This window comes from Scylla paramamosain, chromosome 17 (genome assembly GCF_035594125.1).
Source record: "Scylla paramamosain isolate STU-SP2022 chromosome 17, ASM3559412v1, whole genome shotgun sequence".
Taxonomy (NCBI): Eukaryota; Metazoa; Arthropoda; class Malacostraca; order Decapoda; family Portunidae; genus Scylla; species Scylla paramamosain.
In genome coordinates, this window is record NC_087167.1 from 4723771 (window position 1) to 4745790 (window position 22020).

General features: G+C 41.8%; 1 protein-coding gene across 1 annotated transcript in view; it reads left to right on the forward strand.

Moving 5' to 3' along the window:
- Positions 1-20902, forward strand: part of LOC135108347 (uncharacterized) — a 42932-nt gene extending 22030 nt beyond the window's left edge. The window contains exons 3-5 of the mRNA XM_064019230.1: positions 14392-14512; positions 18444-18836; positions 19151-20902. Of these exons, the coding sequence (XP_063875300.1) occupies positions 14392-14512; positions 18444-18836; positions 19151-19339 (703 nt within the window). The 3' untranslated portion in view covers positions 19340-20902. The remainder of the gene's footprint in view (positions 1-14391; positions 14513-18443; positions 18837-19150) is intronic.
- The last annotated feature ends 1118 nt before the right edge of the window (positions 20903-22020 follow it).

The following is a 22020-nucleotide window of genomic DNA, read 5'->3' on the forward strand; positions in this document are numbered from 1 at the left end:
AGTGTAAATTAAAAGTGCTCCTCATTGACCCGTATATCGCCATCAGCAGCGCCGCCATTATCATTACCCGCTGTTTTCCAAGGCCGCCTGTCAGGGCACGTATTATGCAACGGGCGGGGAGTGCTGCAGCGTGGGCGTGGACGGCGGCAGAGTGTGGGCAGGGTGCGGTGATGACATGGAGGGGCAGGCTTTGATGAGCAGGGTGCATGATGACGGGAAGGGGAGAGAAGGGAAGGAGAGGGAAGGGGAGGAAAGGGGATAGCAATCAAAGTGTTAGAGGTAATTTCACAGGCGCCTGAGCTAATATGGGTAGAGAGGTGACGCTGTGGACCCAAGACCATATTCTCCAGCGTCTCGGCGTCTTACCTCGACTAGCACTAAGTACATAATAGGTGTTATTGTTGTCTTCAAAGCTGCTTTTATGATCCTGGCTCTAGTCTAACAGTGGTTCTGCACCATAAGCGTGAAAAGACAGTCGTGAAAACTGATCACTCATCTCAATGGTTCTTAGAAATAATTCTTATGAGAGTTCAAAGTATTTTAGAATGCGAGCCTCGATATGCTTTAGTTTACCTTTAAAGCATTGCATTCTCTAGCTAGTCATCCGTTTTCTTTCAACTACACTTGGCCCCTGAAATATCTTACGTCCATACGACGGACTGTACCATATACGTAAGCAGTGAGAGAGAGAGAGAGAGAGAGAGAGAGAGAGAGAGAGAGAGAGAGAGAGAGAGACCTTGGCGTGAGGTTACGACATGCGTCACCAGTTAATAACCACCTCTTGGGTAAGCCCATTACCTGACCGCGCCAGGTGAAGGAGGGAGGCAGTAGGCAGGCACGAACCGCAGAGCAGGAACACACGGGGGAAGGAAAGGGGACGAACCACTTAGCAGGAGGAGAGGGAAGGGGAAGAGTAACTGAGGGAAGGAAGAGAAGGGGAATGAGAGGCGTGTGAGAGACGTGAGGGAATGAAGGAAGGAGGGAGGGAGGGAAGGGAATGGTCACCTTCTCCCCTCGAGCTGTGGAGGCACCAAGAGTCATGAATACAGGTGTGGTGGCTGAATGTAGGTTATTATTATTATTATGGCTACTTAGGGTGAAATGCGAGTGATATGCCTCTCTCTCCCTCTCTCTCTCTCTCTCTCTCTCTCTCTCTCTCTCTCTCTCTCTCTCTCTCTCTCTCTCTCTCTCTCTCTCTCTCTGACATCTGCATAATGTTTCAGGCTTATAATGTCGGTCGCCAGGAACATTAATTGCAAATGTAATGATCAGCTGGAACACCACAGTCGCCGCCAAGCCTTCCTCGCAGGGAGCAGCTACTTAGGTACTGTGTCCAAGTGTCCTGCGCCTCTATGGGTCCGATAGCGCTTTTTTTTTTTTTTTTCATTCGTAATTCACCTGTTTTATAATAAAGCACTGAACATAACAACAGTTCGATAATTATGATAAGAGGTTGATTCGTGACCTTGACCTGACCTAGAAAGTTAGCAATCTACATCAATGATCTCTCATTTCCATTTGTTTGAATTTTCTCCAAACAAACTGCGTCATAATTTCTTACGTGATTATAACAATGTTTACATGAGAAGATTACCCAATTCAGACTCTAAATGAGCGTTTCATCTATCCATTCTCCTCCAAACTCTAAAATATATATACTCTTGATTATTTATATATTCGTTCATTTACTTATTTATTATTTGTTTATTTACATACTTATTTGTTGGTCTTGCTGTTTTCTTCTTTTCCTCCTCTCATTCACTTAACGACACAGCTTCCACAAGTTTTAATTTTCTTAGTCATAGGTTACTCCACTTTCCCGACTCGTCACCCGGAACAGAAATGTGAATCCCGAAGACTTTGTCTCGGTCACCATCAGTCTACCCAGCCAGGCGTCCGTGCAGTATTGGTGTCGATAACTGGTCGCGTCACTTTGGTGTGGAGACAGACATTCCTGAAGGAAACCAGGACCTGTATTCTCTCTCTCTCTCTCTCTCTCTCTCTCTCTCCTCTCTCCTCTCTCTCTCTCTCTCTCTCTCTCTCTCTCTCTCTCTCTGTTGAGCGTTTGAGGAAAAAAAGGAATAAAAGGAAGAATCAAACCTGAATTTTATTTGTACAAGTATCGACAGGTGGAATTAGACGATAAAGTGAAGGAAGAGAAGAGGAAGGAGAGAAAGAGAATAAAAAGGGAAGGAGAGCAGGTACAGAAAGGTTTGGAAGAGAGGACAAAGAAGAAAGGAAGGTGGAAAAGAAGACTGAGATGTAACAGTTAAAAAGGAAAATAAAACATGACATTGCGGTGAAGGTAATTACATTGTTGAAAAACGAAGACAGGGGAAAACAAGACGGCGAAGAAAGAAAATTGATGGAAATAATGAAAAATGATAGAATAGAAAAAAAGTAAATTAGGAGGAGGAAGAAAAGAAGTAAAAGGGAGAAAAGAGAAAAAGAGTACAAATAGGCAGGAGGCGGAGGCGTTGAGGGTCCTTTGGGGGATGGCAGCAGCAGGGACACAAGAGAGCAGACAGCAGGACAAGGAGGAGAGTAGACCTGGGGGAAACAAACACACAAGAGACACACAACTTGATTCCATAAATAAACATGAAGGTTTCTCTTATTTCCAACCTGTCTCCCTGTGTTCGCTTTTCTTCTTGTCATGTTTTTTTTCTTCTTTTTTTCTCAGCCTTCCTTGTCCTTCATTTCTATCCTTCGTTATTTCCCTTTCTTTCCCAATATTCCTTCCTTTGCTTTTGCTTCCGTTCGTGGGTCCTTTTCATCCTCATTTTTCTTATTTTCTTTTTCCTCCATCAACCTTCCTTCCACTCTCCCTCCAATGCTCTCTCTCTCTCTCTCTCTCTCTCTTCTCTCTCTCTCTCCTCTCTCTCTTCTCTCTCTCTCTCTCTCTCTCCTCTCTCTCTCTCTCATCTCTCTCCTCTCTCTCTCTCTCCGTACTTCCCTTTCTTCCCAATCTTATTTGTTTTCCTCCCTTTCCTACTCTTCCCAACCTCATTCTTTTCTCTTTTTTGTCATGCTTTTCCCGTCAATCTTTCTGTCTTCCACTCTTCCTCTAGTCCTTTGCTTCCTTCCCTAAACCTTCCTTCGTCGTTTTTCTCCCTTCCTACCTCCCCTCAAATATTTTTCTTCCTCTCAGTCCCATTCCTCTTTCTTGTCATGATTTTTGTTCTTTAACGTTCTTCCTTACACTCTCCCTCCTTTTTTTCCTTCTTACTTCTTTTGCTTCTCTCCAGTTTGTTTGGTTTTTTGTTTTTTTTTGTCTTCGTTCCTCCCTTCCATAGAATTTTCCGCTTCCAAACCTCCCTCTAGTTTTTTTTCCTCTACATCTACTTGCTTTCTCAAATTTCCTATCTTCTTATCGTTTTGATTCTTCCCTGTTTCCTCCCACTCGCCACTCTTCCTTTTCTTTCCCATCATGTAGTTCTTCTTCTTATATTCCTCTCCTCTCCTAACCTTCTTTCCACATACTCTTCTAATTTTGTTCTTCTTACCCTCCTGATTCCTTCCTACGTCACTACATTCCTTAATCTTTCTTCTTTTCCATTCTTCATTCACTTTTCCTCTTTATCTCCCTCTTCTTCTCAGCCTTCTTTCTTCCTACTATTCCTTCATTATCTACGTTCTTGGTTTTCCCTCCTTATCTCCCTTCCCTTTCCAAATCTTCCTTCTTACCCTCACTCCCTTTAGTCATCACTACTTACTCCTCTTCTCCTAGTCTTCCTTTCTTAACTCCCTTCCTTCCCAATTTACCTCCTTTAGCTCCCTTCCCTTGCAGTCTATGTCCCTTACTGACGAAGAAGACTCGGCGAAGGACAGAAATAGTTGATCCTTCATAAAATACAAGAGATTTAAGTTCTTTTAATGGAAGGTTTTCATCTTGTAGTGCTCGATCCTGTGATGTCTTCCAGGATTTCCACTCGAAGATGAGACGAGGAATCACGAAGGGACGGCTTGGATAATTGTCTGGGGAGTGGAGAGGACGAGAGATGCAGGGCGGGTGGTGGGAATCGCACTGGCAGTTACATGGTAGCAATTCCCAGTAAGTTTATAGTAAAAAGAAGGAAGAAAATACAAAAAATTCATCAAATAAAAAGAGAGAGAGATGGATAAAAAGAAAAGTCACTGAACCGCAAAAAAAGAAAGATAACAATCACTTTATTGGGAGAAAGAGAGAAAGAAAGAGAGGGAAAATTGGTTTATCTATACGTAGGCGCTGCACGAGTATAACCACGACTGTAGTAGGCGACTATAGTTTAAAATAGTATGATGAAAGAATGTCTGGAGGGATGACACATGCATTAAAAGGAAGAGGTATTACTACACACATTCAAATATATTCCTTCCTTTTCTACCTTTTCTTTTACCGCTGGCAGTGTGTGAACCACCTGCTGTGAACCGCACCACCTGATTCTACTCGTATCCAAGACATCCGAAGCAGGCAGTACGAGTAAACGAGACGGTGATGGAAGGACTGGCATTATTTACTTCGGATACGAGTCGAGGCAGGCGATTCACACATTGGCAACGCTAAGTGACGAACGTAGAAGCGGAGGGGACTACGTAATGAAAGACAACATATGCTTTGCCGAGAATGGGAGTAAGACTATTGACAGACAACCAGGCGAAACTAAAGAAAGAAGGGGGAGAAGGAAGGAGAGGTAGAAGAAAGAGGAAGAGGGGAGGAAAGAAGAAAGAAGACATTAGATGCAGAAGGGATGGACTGAAATGAAAGTGAAAAGGGGGGAGAGAGAGAGAGTGGGGGGGGGGGAGTGGAGCACGTTTCAAGGGTGTGAGAAGGAGAGTCGTCCCGGTGAGTGTGGTCGATGAGAAGGGAGAGTGCAAGGCGGGACGAGAGGTGGTACCGTGTAAATCAACTGGACTGAGTGTGTGCGTGAGTGTGTGCGTGAGCGTTTGTGTGTGTGCGTGCGTGTGTGTGTGTGTAGAGTTGAGCTGATCGATGAAATAAATATAAATGCGTTTGAAAGCGACTGAATTTTTTTTTCTTTTATATATTTTATTTATTTATCTTTTATCTATTTTTTTACGAAGCCCTTGGTAATTCAAAACGAAAAATAGGTACGATAAATTCATCTAAAACACACTTACCTTTATTTTTGTTTTTTTGTTTTTTTTCTCCTGTTCAACAACTCATAACAATAAAAAATAATGAATCAAATATTTATCTATAAACATCTATAGGAAAAAAGTGAATGAAGAGAATAGATATTGTTTCATTTCTACACATTAAACATTTTGAAGGTGGACTGTAGAAGACGAAGGAATGAAGAAAGGAAGAAGAAGAAAGAATGGAACTTAAAAGAATACATATCACCAATTCCTAGCTAGTTTGGTGTTTAGAAGTGGCTACAGAAAGAACGTCCCAAATTAGTTAGTGATTAAGGAAAGATGCGCGAAGTTACAATGAAAACGAGAGTATTTTGAAAGCAGGAGGAGAAGGAAGCGTACGTAGAGCAGATGGCAGCACGGAGCACACTTCCTTTAAACTTAAGGGAAAAAAAAAAGGGAAGGAGAGGGAAGGGAGGGAGTCATGTAAAAGTTATTAGTGTTAGTTCAGTGGGAGGTAAGGAAAGAAATCAATGTATGATGACAGACTCCTCAATACATCGCCAGTTACTGAGAAATACTGAGGGTAAATCAATGCCAACAAGATGCATCACAAACACACACACACACACACACACACACACACACACACACATACACACTAGTGAGGCGAGCTCAAAAACCTATACATCTATACGCGCACAAGACACTAATCTGTACGAATAATGCATCACCAAACTCTCTCTCTCTCTCTCTCTCTCTCTCTCTCTCTCTCTCTCTCTCTCTCTCCTCTCTCTCTCTCTCTCTCTCTCTCTCTCTCTCTATCGTATCCCTTTCATTTGTAAACTCTGGAATTGCCTGCTTCTGTTTCATCCTCTTACTGTCGATAACTTTAAAACATAATGGGGGAGAGAGAGAGAGGAGAGAGAGAGAGAGAGAGGAGAGAGAGAGAGAGAGAGAGAGAGAGAGAGAGAGAGAGAGAGAGAGAGAGAGAGAGAGGTTTTTGAGTACATATTCAAGGTATGTTTTTTAAGTGGCTAAAAAAAAAAAAAAATCGATAAAACATGAACAGGCAAAGAGTTCCAACGTTTACCAGTGAAAGTGATAAAAGACTCGGTTTGTCAATGCGTTGTGCGTACGGATTGGGTGTTTTACGTATAGTGTACTGAGTTTATAAGAATACATACTGCGTTATAAGGTAATTGGAAGTAAAGGGATGAGAACCATACGAGTGGTGAGTGGTGAGATATAGATAATAATATGCGCAATGAGTCAGGGGTTGTCTTAATAATAGGAGGCGCGTAATTAGACTTGAAAGAGTTGTTTGTCAAAGACGTACCTCGCAGCATCATTCAAGAGGGGGACAGGCAGAGGGCCTCGTCACGGTGACCGGTAAATGTATTTAAGCGTACGTTAATGTGATCAAAACGTAAACGGCCCGTGTGTTGTGTTCATGTTGCTGTTGTGAAAAATAACAAATAAATACATAGACAAGTAAAGGCAATAGAAATGATGATAAACAATGGTAAAGAGAAGAGTTAATGATAATGATGGAAGTGGTGGAGGTGATGGTGGTGATGATGATATGAAAAAAAAAAAAAGAGAGAGAGAGGAGAAGGAAGGGTTGATACATAGCCAAAAGATAAACGAAAATTCATACGACTCTCACGAAGAACAGAAGAAAAACAAAAGCAAAAATAACAAAAGAAACACCAAACGCAAGAAACAATCACATAAGACTGGAGAGAGAGAGAGAGAGAGAGAGAGAGAGAGAGAGAGAGATTGTGTGTGTGTGTGTGTGTGTGTCTGTCTGTCCGGAGAGTCCCTGTAGCGAAGGAGGGAGGAAGGACAGATCTAATATAGCTAATCATGTTCAGAGGAGGACAGATAATGAAGGAGAAACTTGGAGAAGTTACGCCCCCAGAGAGAGAGAGAGAGAGAGAGAGAGAGAGAAAGCTGAGCAGTAACCACAGGAATCTGGGAAGGGACGCAGCAGGGGACGAGAAGGATGAGAGGCAGGCAATCCGAGGTACTGCCGCTGCTACTGCCGCTGTCGTATGGGATGATGCGAGGACTGGTGACGCTGATTGGATGGCGAGATTACTTGTGTGTGTGTGTGTGTGTGTGTGTGTGTGTGTGTGTGTGTGTGTGTGTGTGTGTGTGTGTGTGTATTCTCATTTCGTTGTGTACGTATGTCATATTCCAGATCGAATAGTGTTCTTGATGCTTCTCCTAATACTACTTTTCCTTTCTTTTTTTTTTTTCTATCTACGTGTATGTATTTATTCATTCTATTATTGTTATTGTTTTGTTTTGTTTTTTTTGTTTTTTTGTTTTTTTTGCATGTCACGGAGGCTACCCAATCACACACACGAAATGAGGAAAACTTGCTTAGTTCGTGCTCTCCCATCCAAGAAAATTCATTGTTTTAGTTTTTTTTTTTTTCTACAAGTCAAGGAGACTCGGCAATGACGTGTACACAAAAGGGGAAGAAATCGTTGAACTTGTCGCTCTAAAAAATAAATAAAATTAAAAATAAATAAATAAGTAAAATCAAGGGAAAAAGTGAAAAAAAATGCTCTTCTAATACTAGTTTTTATTTATCTGTTTATTCTCTTAGTGTTTTTTTTTTCTGTATGTGAAGGACACTTACCAATGAAAGATAAACGCGAAAAAGAGGAAAAGTCGTTCAATTTGCCGCTCAAAAAATAGCAAGATCTAATAATGAAAAAAAAAGTAAAAAATAAATAAATAAATAAATAAATAAATAAAAAAGGTCAAATCTAATTCTTGTGGTATCCCGATCCTCCTCTTCAGCAACAGTTAAAGTTGTAGAAAGGAGAAGAAAAGCAGGTAAGGAGTTGCTATAATCATGTGTTGTTTGAGGCAGCGCGCTTACCACTGCGCTACCAGGCTGTGTGTGTGTGTGTATTGTGGCTCTACTACCACTCACGCGCACAGTCCGCCACCCGCTTGTCAGTCTAATTACATTCCTATCGACCTTTAAATGCGTCTGCTCCATTACATACGTATTTCAGCGTGAAGACCGTGTCAGTGGCTCGTCTCATCACACCAAGGCTTTCGGGTGCATTTACTTATTGTCAACTCATTCAGTGCTGTAGACAATATCCAAATTTCTTAGAATCCTCCTTTGTTGCGCAGAATAAAAGAGGTAGATTGTCAATTGTAGTGGATGAGTAACTTTGGACTATTTTAGCCCCTTGACTATATATAAAGATATCATCCTAAAATTAATGAAATTCTCAGACTTTATGCAGGATATGATAAAATTGATGCCATACTGCTTAGAGAGGAAACGCATTGTTTATCGAAGTCAGTAAAATATCAATATCAAATTGAATTATGTTTTTTTTTTTTCCAGAGCAAAAAAAAATTATATTCAGAATACAATGAAACTAATGCCTTAGTACTAAAAGGGTTAATGCATTGTTACTGAGATTACAAATATACAAATACAAATATCAGGTATAAAAATAAGATTTTTTAGATCATATTCAAACTCGGTGCATCAGTAGCAGAAGCAATGAAACGTTAAGGCAGTAAAGATCATGGCACCTTAATATGGATGGAGTCTTAAAATACGAGACATAATTAGACATGTTTGGAAGAGATGTCTAGCAAAGGCTCCAGCACACCCAGCACGAACACAAGCAGATGTAGTAACCGTCAATAACAGAATGACCCGCCACACTTAATTCCACTGTGTTTATCGATTTCCCCCAACAACAAGTCCTCTGATCTGCTGAAAATCTGTCTGTTGTCGGGTTTTTCTGTGAGGTTGTCAGCAAATCATAGGATCGAAGATTGAGAAGAAACGCAAAACGCAATGTAATGAAGACTAAGCAACAAAAATACTTCAGCTGTGATCAGGTTCCACAGTCAACTTTGTCCGCTGCTTTTCGTTTGGGATCATACCAAAAACTGGAACTGGTAAGCTGATTCCACAGTCTTTTCGTAAGTTATCCGACCAAAACACTTCCCCTGTTGATAAGCTCCCGAGTAAATGAGAGGAGTGTTTTGTTTGGATGGCTTACGAAGTGACTGTGGAACTGGCCTTTAGTAAGTGAGCTTTGCATGTAAATCAGCTTCTGACCTTGACTTTGCCTTGTTGTTCCCACACTGCCGAATGCCAGCTTAGTACGCACAAGCACCGCCTCGACCATGAACCGCGTATTACCTCCTAACTGGGAATCGCATGCATTTCTTACCTTTTACTTAAACGTTCTTACTTACCGTACTTTGGGATCCGATAGCCAGTGTTCCAGGACTCACTACAGTATTTCCTCCCTGCACGTCCTTTAGTGCTTATGAAGAAGCAACTAAAAGTGAATTAATTTTCTTGCTTTCTGGGAAGTTAGTTATGAAGTGAAAGGAGGAAACTTAACTATCAGATAGACATTGTATAGTCATTGTCAGAATGTGAATACCATGCCACACACTTTTCCCTGCGTTTTTATCCCTTTTCTCAAAGTTAAATCCTTGCTGACAGTCTCCTTACAAAACTAAATATTGACGAAACATAAGCAAATCAGAAAGAAGACTTAATGTTAAAGGAGAGGTCAAAGCTAATGGGTGAAGCAAATAAATAACTATACCTTTTAGTCGCAATATACATTAATGGCAAGGAATAAAAGGACGATACTCGAGAATCACCTCCCTAATGTATGCTAACAACAGCAACGACAACAACAACAAAGCAACAACAACAACAACAACAATAATAATGATAATAATAATAAGAGCAGTCTGAGAAGAGAGAAAGAGAAGACGTGCTTTCATGCTTGAATTTCACAAGGAAGGAATTCAAGTGGCTAACATTTTTACGCCGCGCTGCATGTGTGTGTGTGTGTGTGTGTGTGTGTGTGTCAACTCCACTATTACAAACACTTTCCTCCACTCGTGTTCCTCTGTGATTGTGGGAAGGGAGAGAAGGGTGTGGTAATCAGTGTGAGGAGAGGCAGGGGAGAGAAGTATCGGGCAAGGGGCAAGGAATGGCAGGGAGATGTTGTTAGGTGGGGGGGTGATCAATAAGCATCGAAGGCACAGCACAGTATAGGACGAGAGCTTCACGAGTCACGAAGAGTCAGTCACCCGTCAGCCTTCGTGAGTGGGGTGTGTGTGTGTTAACGCGGCTAACCGTCCCCTTGAAACCCAAACACCACCCTCCCTCAACCCGCTCGCCTCTGCATGGGAGACTGAAATATTCACAGGTTCTCGATTCTTTTTCTTTACTTATTTTCTACTTGCTCTTTCTGCTCGTTCTCTTCTTCCTCCCCCGCCATCTTGCCATCGTAGTTCTTGTATGTAATATTTATCTCTTGTTTCTTTTTATTTTCCATCTTGTTTCTCTTTCTTCCTCCCCTCGTTTGCTCTTTTTGTTCGTCTGCGTGTCGAGAACATTCTCTCTCTCTCTCTCTCTCTCTCTCTCTCTCTCTCTCTCTCTCTCTCTCTCTCTCTCTCTCTCTCTCTCTCTCAAAAGAAATAAAGAATATCCTCTGACACGATATATTTTCTGTCTGTATCACCTCTGTTTCCTCCTCCTCCTCCTCCTCCTCCTCCTCCTCCTCCTCCTCCTCCTCCTCCTCCTCCTCCTGCCCCCTTGCCTCCTCCTGCTCCAAAAGTTATATCTTCATGGCCACCAGATCACGCTGCAGACCGGATACATCAAGATATTTCCGGTAGTGTGAGAGTTATCTGCTACAATGTATGTTTGTAGCACGTTTCGCGTTAGTGACGGAGCGAGTGCCAGTCTGTCAGTCAGTTAGTCAGTCAGTCAGTCAATCAATTGGAAACCTAGAGGCTGTTGATGATGATGATAATGATGACAAGGCAGAAGATATGCAGTTAATACGTGTTTTCATGATCCTAGAGATAGCTTAATAAGGATTTTGCACCATCAATAGGGAAGAAGACCATGAAAACGTAAACTAATCATCTACGTCACTTTTGAAAACACTCCTAATGATATATATTACATAGGAACAGTCTTGCCTTACTCGTATCTCCCACCCAGCCTTGCAAAGTTCATGATTCTAGTGATAGTCTAATAAGTGTTCTTCACCACGAATGGAAAAAAAATGCACATGGGAATCTGACAAATCATCTGTAACCTTTCAAACATGTTCTTAATGATCTATACCATCACATTTTATTGCCAGCATTGCAATTTTTTTTTATTATGTATTATTATTATTAATGTTAGATTATGTAACCTTAACCTAACCCAACCCTATCGTAACCTATCGCTCCCAAAAAGAGAAGGGTGGCTATTTGTTAGTTACCTTATATTAGATTAAATTTTATTAGATTACGTCAGATAGGTTACGTTAAATTACGTAACCTTAACCTAACCCAATTCTATCGTAACCCATCCACCAAAAATACGTAGTGTGGCTGTTCATTAGTTTATATTAGACTAAATTATATTATATTACGTCAACCCCATCATAGCCCATCTAAGAAGAAAAAAAAAAAGATATGAAGGGTGACTGAGTTTCATATCAAACTCTTCCACGCCTCACCACACCTCTCACTCCCGCCGCGCCCTCACCCACACACACTTCGTCCCGCCCCGCCGCCCGCTGCCTGCCTGATGAGTTTGGAAGACTTTAGATGGATAATCTCCTCAGCGTTCAAGGATACTTAAGTTACTTTCCAAACTTTTCCCTGCGCATTTAAGATCTCTCTCTCTCTCTCTCCTCTCTCCCTCTCTCTCTCTCTCTCTCTCTCTCTCTCTCTCTCTCTCTCTCTCTCTCTCTCTCTCTCTCTCTCTCTAAAGAAATAAAGAATATCCCCTTGACACGATGTATTTTCTGTCTGTATCACCTCTGTCTCCTCTTCCCATACACACACACACACACACACACACACACACACACATATCTTCCTGTCACCTGGCCTACCACCAATATCCGGACGATGTGTTTCCAAATTCACCGCCCATTTTCTTTTTTTCTTTTTATTTTTTGTGTGTGTCTTTTTCGGATTCTCATCGATTTCTTTTTTTTTCCGGTATTTTCTCTTCCGGCCAGTCAGCCTTTCTCTTGCCCCAATTCTTTTCCTTATCAGATCTTTATGAAATATATACCTCGACTCTCTCTCTCCCTCTCTCTCTCTCTCTCTCTCTCTCTCTCTCTCTCTCTCTCTCTCTCTCTCTCTCTCTCTCTCTCTAAATTCAGCTCCATTCCGTTCGTTTCTCTAAGTCTTTTTTTTTTATCGTTTTTTTTCCCTCCTGTCGTATTCAAGAAGGCTTCGCTCTATAGTCATTCGATCGTCTCTTTTTTTTTTTTCATTTTATTTCCCCGGCAACGTCCATGTGTGAAATTTAAAAAGGTTCCTCTATGGATTTATTATTTGTATCTCCTTTTTTCTTATTCTTTCTCATCTTGTTATTGTTGCTGTTCTTGCTCTTCCCTCCATAAATCTGCTAGATCGACATGTACCAGACGGGTAGTGTTTTTACCTTGACAGTTTCCACGCTCTCTCTCTCTCTCCTCTCTCTCTCTCTCTCTCTCTCCTCTCTCTCTTCTCTCTCTCTCTCTCTCTCTCTCTCTCTCAGCATCCCATCTCGCCACCAGACGGCATCCTTCATCTCCCGTATGGTTTTGCCTCGCTATCCACTCTCCTCGTAATCTCCCTTATCTTTCTCTCCCCCTCCGTCCATTCATCTTAAGTCTATCTTCTAAACGTGTCCATATTTCAGTAACAATAACAATAACGGCCGCTGGTAGTGGTGGCGGTGGTGGTGGTGGTGGTGGTGGTGGTGGTGGTGGTGGTGGTAGATGTAGTAGTAGTAGTAGTCGTTGTTGTTATTGTTGTAGTTGTTGTTGTTGTTGTTGTTGTTGTTGTTGTTGTTGTTGTTGTTGTTATTATTATTACAGTTAGTTATAGTGGGTAGTAGTTGTTGTTCTCTTCTTTATCTTGAACTTCTTATTTTCATGAAACAAATAGCGAAATTTTCCTCTTATTTTATTTTATTTTTTCTTCTTCTTCTTCTTTTTCTTCTTCTTATTCTTATTCTTATCTTTATTCTTCTTCCTTCTACTTCTACTCGAATATCGTTCGAAATAAGAAAAAAATATATATAAAATACATAAAGAAAAGACAAATGTTTGCAATAACGCGTCTAGCCAACATCCCCTCCGCTCTCTCTCTCTCTCTCTCCTCTCTCTCTCTCTCTCTCCTCTCTCTCTCTCTCTCTCTCTCTCTCTCTCTCTCTCTCCTCTCTCTCTCTCTCTCTCTCGCAGTGCATGTTCACGCTATTATTCACGATACTGCAAACATTATTGGCTGTTCAACGAGAGAGAGAGAGAGAGAGAGAGAGAGAGAGAGAGAGAGAGAGAGAGAGAGAGAGAGAGAGAGAGAGATACTCATTGAAAACACTTCCATTTGCTTTATTATGCTTGACAAAGTTTTATTCTTTTCCCGTTTTCTGAAAGCTTATCATTTACAACGAGTATTCTTCCCACGTCTTCTGTGCCAGCTTATCATCTCCCTCTCTTCCATTGCCTTCCTTCCTTCCTTACCCTACGCGCGTCGCCTTCCTCGCACTGCTGACAGAACTTCTTCATCCACTTCTTCCTGCGGCGTGACATTTAGGACACCTGCATCTTTAACGCACAAAGTAGGTCAATGTTCTGGTGCGTCGCGTTGTGTTGGCCTTGAGTGTGCCCAGCCTTCCTTCCTTCCTTCCTTCCTCCATCATCATATTTTCTCTTGGTCTGAATTTGGTTCTCATCGGGTAGTGTTGAATTTCGTTGGTGTGGCGTTTCATTAGTTTCTGGTTTTCTGTTTCGACTTTTCAGCATTTTGCAATTTCGCTGTTCCGGTTTTAGTAACGAGGCTGCCTTAAGAAGCGTCGCCAGATGTAAATGTTTAGTATTTGTAAATGTTTAGGAGGTTAAAGAGCAAAAAAGTGTGATTTTGGTAATGCTAACAGTTGTTTCTTAAAGACGAGTGTTCTCTAGGTAATCTACTTAACTAATCACCGAGTAATTGCAAATATCAAATGTTAATGACGGTTGGCATGTAAGCGCGTTAAGGGAGCGACAAACAGTGGCTTCCTACGCTACAATGATTTCTGTCATCTACGTGCAAACTGTTCGTGATGTTAATTTCGTTGTGATGCCTACTTCCCGAATGTCGCCCTGTTAAACCTGACAGCGCGCACTGACACACACACACACACACACACACACACACACATGTATGGATGAAACACTACTACTTGCTTTCGCTATACCTTTCTCTGACCGCTATTTGCTTAACACGAGTATCCATATCTCTGTGCAGGTCACAGCGCGGGGATGTGATGGGAGGCGGGCGATCTAGCAGTAGCGAAGGGGGCGAGGAGCGACGCAAGCCTCACTCTCTCCCGCCCCTTGCTCAGAAACCCCGCAGCCCCGTCATTGCGGTAAGTATCCCTTTTTAACACACACACACACACACACACACACACACACACATTCATCACTCCCCATGGCCTCCCAGGGCGAGGTTCCATGCAGGCACGCGTTCTCAACGCCTTACTTTTAATAAAAGCTTCTCAATCGGAACAACTCGCTGCACCTTCCTTGCTTTCACCGCGAGCTTTGTCTCTTGCAGAAACCTCCCGAGTAGTAAGGTCAACATGACAGAGGCTTGCCCGCTATCCACCTCACAGGAGTTGGTGTTGATGGATGATTCAGGTAAAAGTTCTTCCAGGGTGTTCAGAGTAACAGCTTGTTTGATCACTTCACTGAGGCCCACAAGGTGTTTACTTTTAAATACATCGCTTTTTTTTTTTTTCCAGAAAACCCTTTAATGTCAGGACTATACAGGTACGATTAGTTTGTCATTATATAAATTAATCAGCATCTTAACAGAAATACAAAGTCGGTTTCCCGCACGGTCCGACCACTGGACGACCTAACCTCAACTTAACCTAACCTCAAAACACATTCACGTGAGCTCAGGAGGCAAAATCACTGCGTTAGACTCTGAAATACTAACCACATATGGAAGTACACTACACGTAACACTTCCTGCGACCCTGCCTCACCAAGAAGTGACTACAGAATGCATCAACAACAGGCGTCTGAATGTTTTGCTTAGTCTACCGGGCAGTGTCCTGGTATTCCGCCCACCCCTACCTTTCCATCTGTTGAGAAGGCATCTTACCATCAAATAAAAACCACCATAAAGCCTCACCTGCAACAGAATGCAACTCGGGATGATGTTTGCAGCTTAAGCCTTCAGTAGCTCTATAATGATTTCGTTATAAATTTCCACCAGCCATCCTGTATGCTAACCTTCCTTTCACCTCACACATTTCACGTTACTTTGGTTTCAGCAGCTGGTAGTGCAGCACTCTTCACACTGCTGCAATACAAAACAGAGAGAAGATATTCTCCTATCAGTGTTCATGTACATGTACTTCAAGTTGTATTCCTTGACGTCTGACATGGGTTGGCCACTTACTGGTCGACCAGCTTTCGCATGACAAACAAGTCGAATGTCATGAATACTGAAGCAACCCAGTGTTTCCTCAGTGACTCTCGTGACGCACTACTCTCTTCTCCTTCCTTCACGAGGCTCTGGAACACAGCGTGCGTGTCCCACAGTCACTGTCTGCACCACTTCCCTCTCCGCCCTGCAGTGCTTCACAATAAACAAGCCCACCCTTTTATCTTGAGTCTCTGAAAATCACTCCGAACCAGATTTAAGTTTGTTATTTGAAGTTATTCAGCAGTTTTACGAACTTCTTTAAAGCTCAATGGATATGTGGGAATATCGTGCCATACTTCTTGAACACAGTCAGCATAATTTTTTTTTTATCACATGTTAATTTTGTTTTCTGTTGAGAGTATAGCTGGAGTGCAACACTGCCTGCTTAGCCAACTATCCACTCTGCCCGTGCCCTCATGGTGCAGGTGGCGGCGCGGTGACACTACAGGAAAAGAGTCACTGAACGCATCTAAGTCAAACAGATTCCTTTTCATTCACACCGTCAAAACAGTCACGCTTGTCAATATCGCGCCGGCTTCCTAGCAGTATGAGCATTGCTCTCTTAAAATACCAGTAATGTTTACTTTGTTATAGAATGAACAGCTTTAAAAGGAAGAAGAAGCAAGTGCAAGTGCCGTACGAGAAAGAGAAAACAATTTGAAGTACATGTACATGAACACTGATAGAACAAACACTAGGGACTGACGATCCGTTGCAGTCAAGGAAGTTTCTTGCATTCTATTGGATATCTCTCTCTCTCTCTCTCTCTCTCTCTCTCTCTCTCTCTCTCTCTCTCTCTCTCTCTCTCTCTCTCTCTCTCTCTCTCTCTCTCTCTCTCATAAAGTCAAATTTCATATCCAATATTTTTCGTGTTTGACTTTCAACATCGCCCCTATAACCATACCCTCTTCGTGACCGGCATAACGCATTCATCAGTGGTATATTATTCTAGTTAATGTTGGAAGAAGGAAGCAATAATGTGATGAATTTCCTTCCCTGAGCTGCCGCAGAATACACTGACCAATTTGTTGTTATTTATTAATTTATTATTTACTTTGCTTACTTTTTTTCATCTTAGCAGTGAGGGAGGAACGCATGTAACAAAACATCACCAGCACCTCAAGGTCAGGCAGTTCATTACAGTTATTGACTGACTCATGAAACTGCTGAGAACTCCATCCAAGACTCATACTCTCTCTCTTCTGCAGAACTTTTCGAATCTTTTTTCACTTTTGAGACTTGCTCCTTCAAGTAAGTGACACATCGACCATGACTCTCTTAGTTCGGTCTTTGTAAGCTGTATATTTTACCTCATGTTGAAAACACTCTAATAACTGATCTTCGCCGTAGCATTTGTTTACACCAGTCATACACTGTTCCATGTGTTATTGGTTTCCACACAGTGGCACGCACGCGCGCGGGCGCACTGACACCAGTGTATGTGTTAAATAATGTAAGTTAATCTTATATTAGTCTTTCGCGATTCAACCATTCCAAAGCAAGCTATCGATCTTCTGCCACAGGCAAAGCTCATATCCTCACTGGCATTCCTGCTACTCCCTCAGGAAATGCTTTAATCTAGCCACGTAATCATACCAACGAAAATCATTGAATTCCACCCACAGCTATGTGTGCGTCATTGAGGCAGAATTCTCTCACCTCCACTCTTTATCCCCTGACAACTGTACCTGTATCTCCTCACAAGTTACCGCTGGAAGTATATATACGTCTTCCTTATCAGAGAATTTCAGCCACACCATCAGCTTCCAGGAGTGTGAGTCAATGGTGTTACTATGAACATAACAAGACTGTTGTTTTCTGTGCAGTTGTATGACTTCATGGTTGCAGATCAGTTCAGTCACCCAATCAGTCTCCTCCATCATCATGATTTTTCTTTTACTGAAGTATTGAAACACTAATATGGAACAAGGGCGTAGGAGGCAGACACACGTACAGTCTGTAAGTCGCATCGAACCTTGTCCCAGAAAATGCTGATCACGAACGTATATCGTGACTGCCATTGCCTGGACAGAGCTTGTCGGCATGTAGTTTTTTATCCCACTTCACTGACCCCTCGGCAACTTAAAGGAATGAAATCTGTAAAGTTACAAGACATCCTTGCAGATTGCTAGCTTAACTAATGCGATGGAATGAGTTACTTTCCTTCCCCCTCCTTCCGTCCTTGTACTGTTTCATGTAAAAAGACACACACACACACACACACACACACACACACACACACACACACACACACACACACACACACACACACACACGCACACTGGATAAAAGGCCTGCAAGCCTTTCTCTCCTGCCAGGAATGCAAGATCATACCTTTTTCAGAGTAAAATCCCTCTTAGACTCACTGCCAGGTAAAGAAGCTGCAGGATGAAAGAAGACTAAACTCAATTTGTTTCCATCCAGCCCACCATTTGAGCCTTGGACCTTTTGACTGGGAGTTGAGTACGTCAATACGTACGCCGTTATTATTATTATTATTATTGTTATTATTATTATTATTATTATTATTATTATTATTATTATTATTACTACTACTACTACTACTACTACTACTACTACCGCTATTATTGTTATTATCATTATTATTATTATTATTATTTTTATTATTATTATTATTTGTTATTATTATTATTATTATTATTATTATTAATATTATTATTATTATTATTATTATCATTATTATTATTATATTATTATTGTTGTTGTTATTATTATTATTATTATTATTATTATTATTATTATTATAATCGTCATCGTCATCGTCATCGTCATTGTCATCATCAGCAGCAAGAGCAGCAGCCTCTTTTTCTTGCCTCATGTAAGCTCTCGTTCCTCAGGCGAGTCCGCTGGAAAATGACTTAACGTCGCGCTTCATTGGGTCGCCGCCGCCGTCAGGGCTTCGACGAGACGAGAGCGGCGGCGGCCTCAGCGTGGGCAGCATCGGGGAGGAGGAAAGCAGCGGCGAAGACGAACGCACTGTGTACAGCCCGTCCGAACTTGAGCCCTCCCATCCGAAGATCACCCTCAATACCGCTCCCCGCCGAGGGTCTCCTCCCCCGCCCCACGCCATCGTGGCCGCTGAGGGCATCACCGCCCCCACCACCGCGTCCTCCATCACCCTTCGCTGCTTGGCAGCAGCCGCCACAGAGACGCTCGCCTTACGCCAGGCCCTTACGCCACCGCCGAAGCTTGTCAGCTATCGGTCTCAAGGTGGAGCTGATGCCGTCCAGGTGAGCCACAGCATGCATACCCGTCGCCCCTCCCTGAGTCAAGGCGGCACCACTCACCCAGGTACTCACTCAAAACGAGTATCCTCACTACCACTACCACCACAGACAAATTTTCAGACAGAAGCCTCGGTGCCTTTGCACAGCCAGCCAGCCAGCTCAATGCTGCTTAGCATTCACCCCCGCCCAGCACACAACATTCCTGCATCACTCATACTACAGAAGTATTCAGAATACACTCACAGCTTATACGTATACTCGCCATCAAGCAGTGCCTCTTGCCTCCCCACATTCCCTTGGTTCCTGTTCTTCCACAGGAATGGGTGCCAGACGAGGACGGCGTTGGGTTGGCATCGCCTCCTCGCAAATGCTCGTCACCTTCAATCAGGGATCTGCCCTCACCCCTCTTCGGCCGCAGCGCTCTAGATCGCCCACCCCCGACACTCACGTCAGCACGCAGGAGCAGATCAACTGTCAAGCTAACGCCCATCAACAAGTCGTCTTAGTCGGTCGCTAATTCTAATCCCAACCTTGATGTGGCCCTGCTTATACCTCAAGTTCAATAATGACGTGGTTGCGATTGCCTTAACCAAATGTGTTGTGTTTGCTAGGGTGAACTGAACTGGGTCAGACTGAATTAGGCTGTAGTAAGCAGTGCGAGAGAAGACTTCAGACTTCTTTGAAGTTTCTTTAGTTGCAAAGTGCAGCATCAGTGATAATGGTTCTCAGACGTTATTTGAGTATTTTTACAAAGAAAAGCTGCACATAAACAGTGTAACATGGTGGGGTGATAATGTGTGTCCCGGTATACGTAGCTTATACTGCGATACATGTCACTAGTAAAATGCAGTCTTGTTCTTTTGTGAAGTTTCAATTTTGAGTTGGCCGGAACGCATGAAAGTTAGTCATTAAGTATCTCGTCGATAAATATCAGAAGAAAATTCTGATTTTATGTAACTTCGTCAGAATATTATACAATAGCAAAAATGTTTTTCAGATGACATTAAGTATTTTTCTTTATAGTTATAATTACATGACACTGTTTTACGTAACAATTTAAACGTGTGTATCTGCTGTATGTACGCGTTAGAATGCAAGAATTTTAATGTTACTAGACGAATGCGAGTAAGTGATCCACACACAGCTAGTGAGTGATCCACACACAGCTAGTGAGTGATCCACACACAGCTAGTGGTTGGAGAACATTTCCGTGAATCTTTCTTTCTAAGGGTGCGCTTCCCAGGGAACTTTTCCGTCGCGTGGCTTTGACAAAACTTTAATGAAGTTTACCCACGAAAGGAAGCAAATTCGTGGAGTGCTACACTGTGATCCTTTTACTGTAGTGAGAGAATTTGAGAGTCGAGGCCTTCTTTTCAGTCACCGTCCAGATCTTGTCTTCAGGGACCAATGAAAGGTTCAATGACTGTGGGAGCTCGTGAAAGCATAATTTTGTGCAAATTTATGTTCTAAATGTGGTGGTAGTAGTAGTAGTAGTAGTAGTAGTAGTAGTAGTAGTTGTAGTAGTTTACGTACCGAAGGTACTATCTTAAGTAGTGATAGGATGATAGTGGAGATAAAGATAAAACCGTTCACTTCTCGAAGATTTTAAATCTCATAGCAATGAAATGTATTTCCTTTTTTTTTTTTTTTAGAGAGAGAGAGAGAGAGAGAGAGAGAGAGAGAGAGAGAGAGAGAGAGAAAGCCCATATCATCACGAACATATATATTATGTACATCTATATACGTGTACTCGTAAGTATGTATGCATGTATATATCGTATACTCACAGCCTTTAATGTAATTACCGAGGGTTGATACTGACATCCAGACAGACGTGGAATAAAGGGACAGCGAACTGGCTCTTTCAGTGGCATTTCATGGAGGCAGTTTATACACACAATACTCACTGTGGTTGTTGCTCGTCCAAAGCATACAGGCTTGGTAGCCCAGACTTAGGTCATTGCCTCAATGAAAACTTTGCTCCTGTATAAAAAGTTCGAGCACAATTATTGCCCAAACAGTGTTACGTATTGTGAAATAATAATAAATGTCTATACACTTATAGTGAATCAGTATGTTAATTGTCTATTATTTCATCTAAGAATTATATGGACACTACGATGGTAAAACTTGACTCAAACAAACCCCTTCCCGTCCCATCCATTTAGGAAGTAACGCCTATGATGGAGTATGTGTGTATATATATATATAATATTATATATATATATATATATATATATATATATATATATATATATATATATATATATATATATATATATATATATATATATATATATATATATATATATATATATATATATATATATGTATATATATATATATAATGGAAAATATTACCAAGAAAAAAATCTTCATTTACGTGTGAAAATAAAAGGTAGATGACGAGGTGACAACTGCTGTTGTGAGCAGTGAATGGAGGTACTCTCGTCTCACACAGAACAGCGATAGGTACTAAATGGAGTGCTTACTCAAGATGTACAGAACCAATGTGATCCCTGGTGCTGTTTAGTGTGGCGTAGTGTGATATTTTATTATACAATCAGATATGCATTTATAAGTACCGTGAAGGTAGTTAGACCATCAGGTTGTTATGAACGAGGTTTGTTGCGTTCAAAGTTGATTTTATGATACCCCGCGGCGAGTTAACGAGCTTCGTTTGCCCTTATGAGTTCGGGCAATGGCGATCCTTCAGTGTATATGTGTCTGCTATTGAGCTAGGATATCTGTGCTTGCGTTTCCTTTAACCATCCATCACCAGGTAAGTGTACAAAGGGGTCAATGTATTGTTGGTTAAACATGGGTAAATTCTTTTCTATAGGCAATAGGGACCGTCAAGTACTGAGGCAGGTTGACGCTAACGAAGTGGCCACCAGAAAATTAACCCTGCTACTGCTGAGTGGTAATCACAGGTGACTGTTGTAATAGTATAAAAATTTACTACCCAGCCACGATACGTTCTGCTTGATCTCAAATGAACCGTTTGGCCTAATCCGGCTGCAGGCGCGGAACTCTTTTAACGGACGAGTGTGCTTCCCCAGCTTACTGTGCCCTTAACACTACCAGAAGTGAACATGGGTGTCACCTGAAAATTACTAAATGATAAATGGATTATACTAGTTTGTGGTTATATCTACCGGCTGAGGTTATAATTCACAGGTTAAAT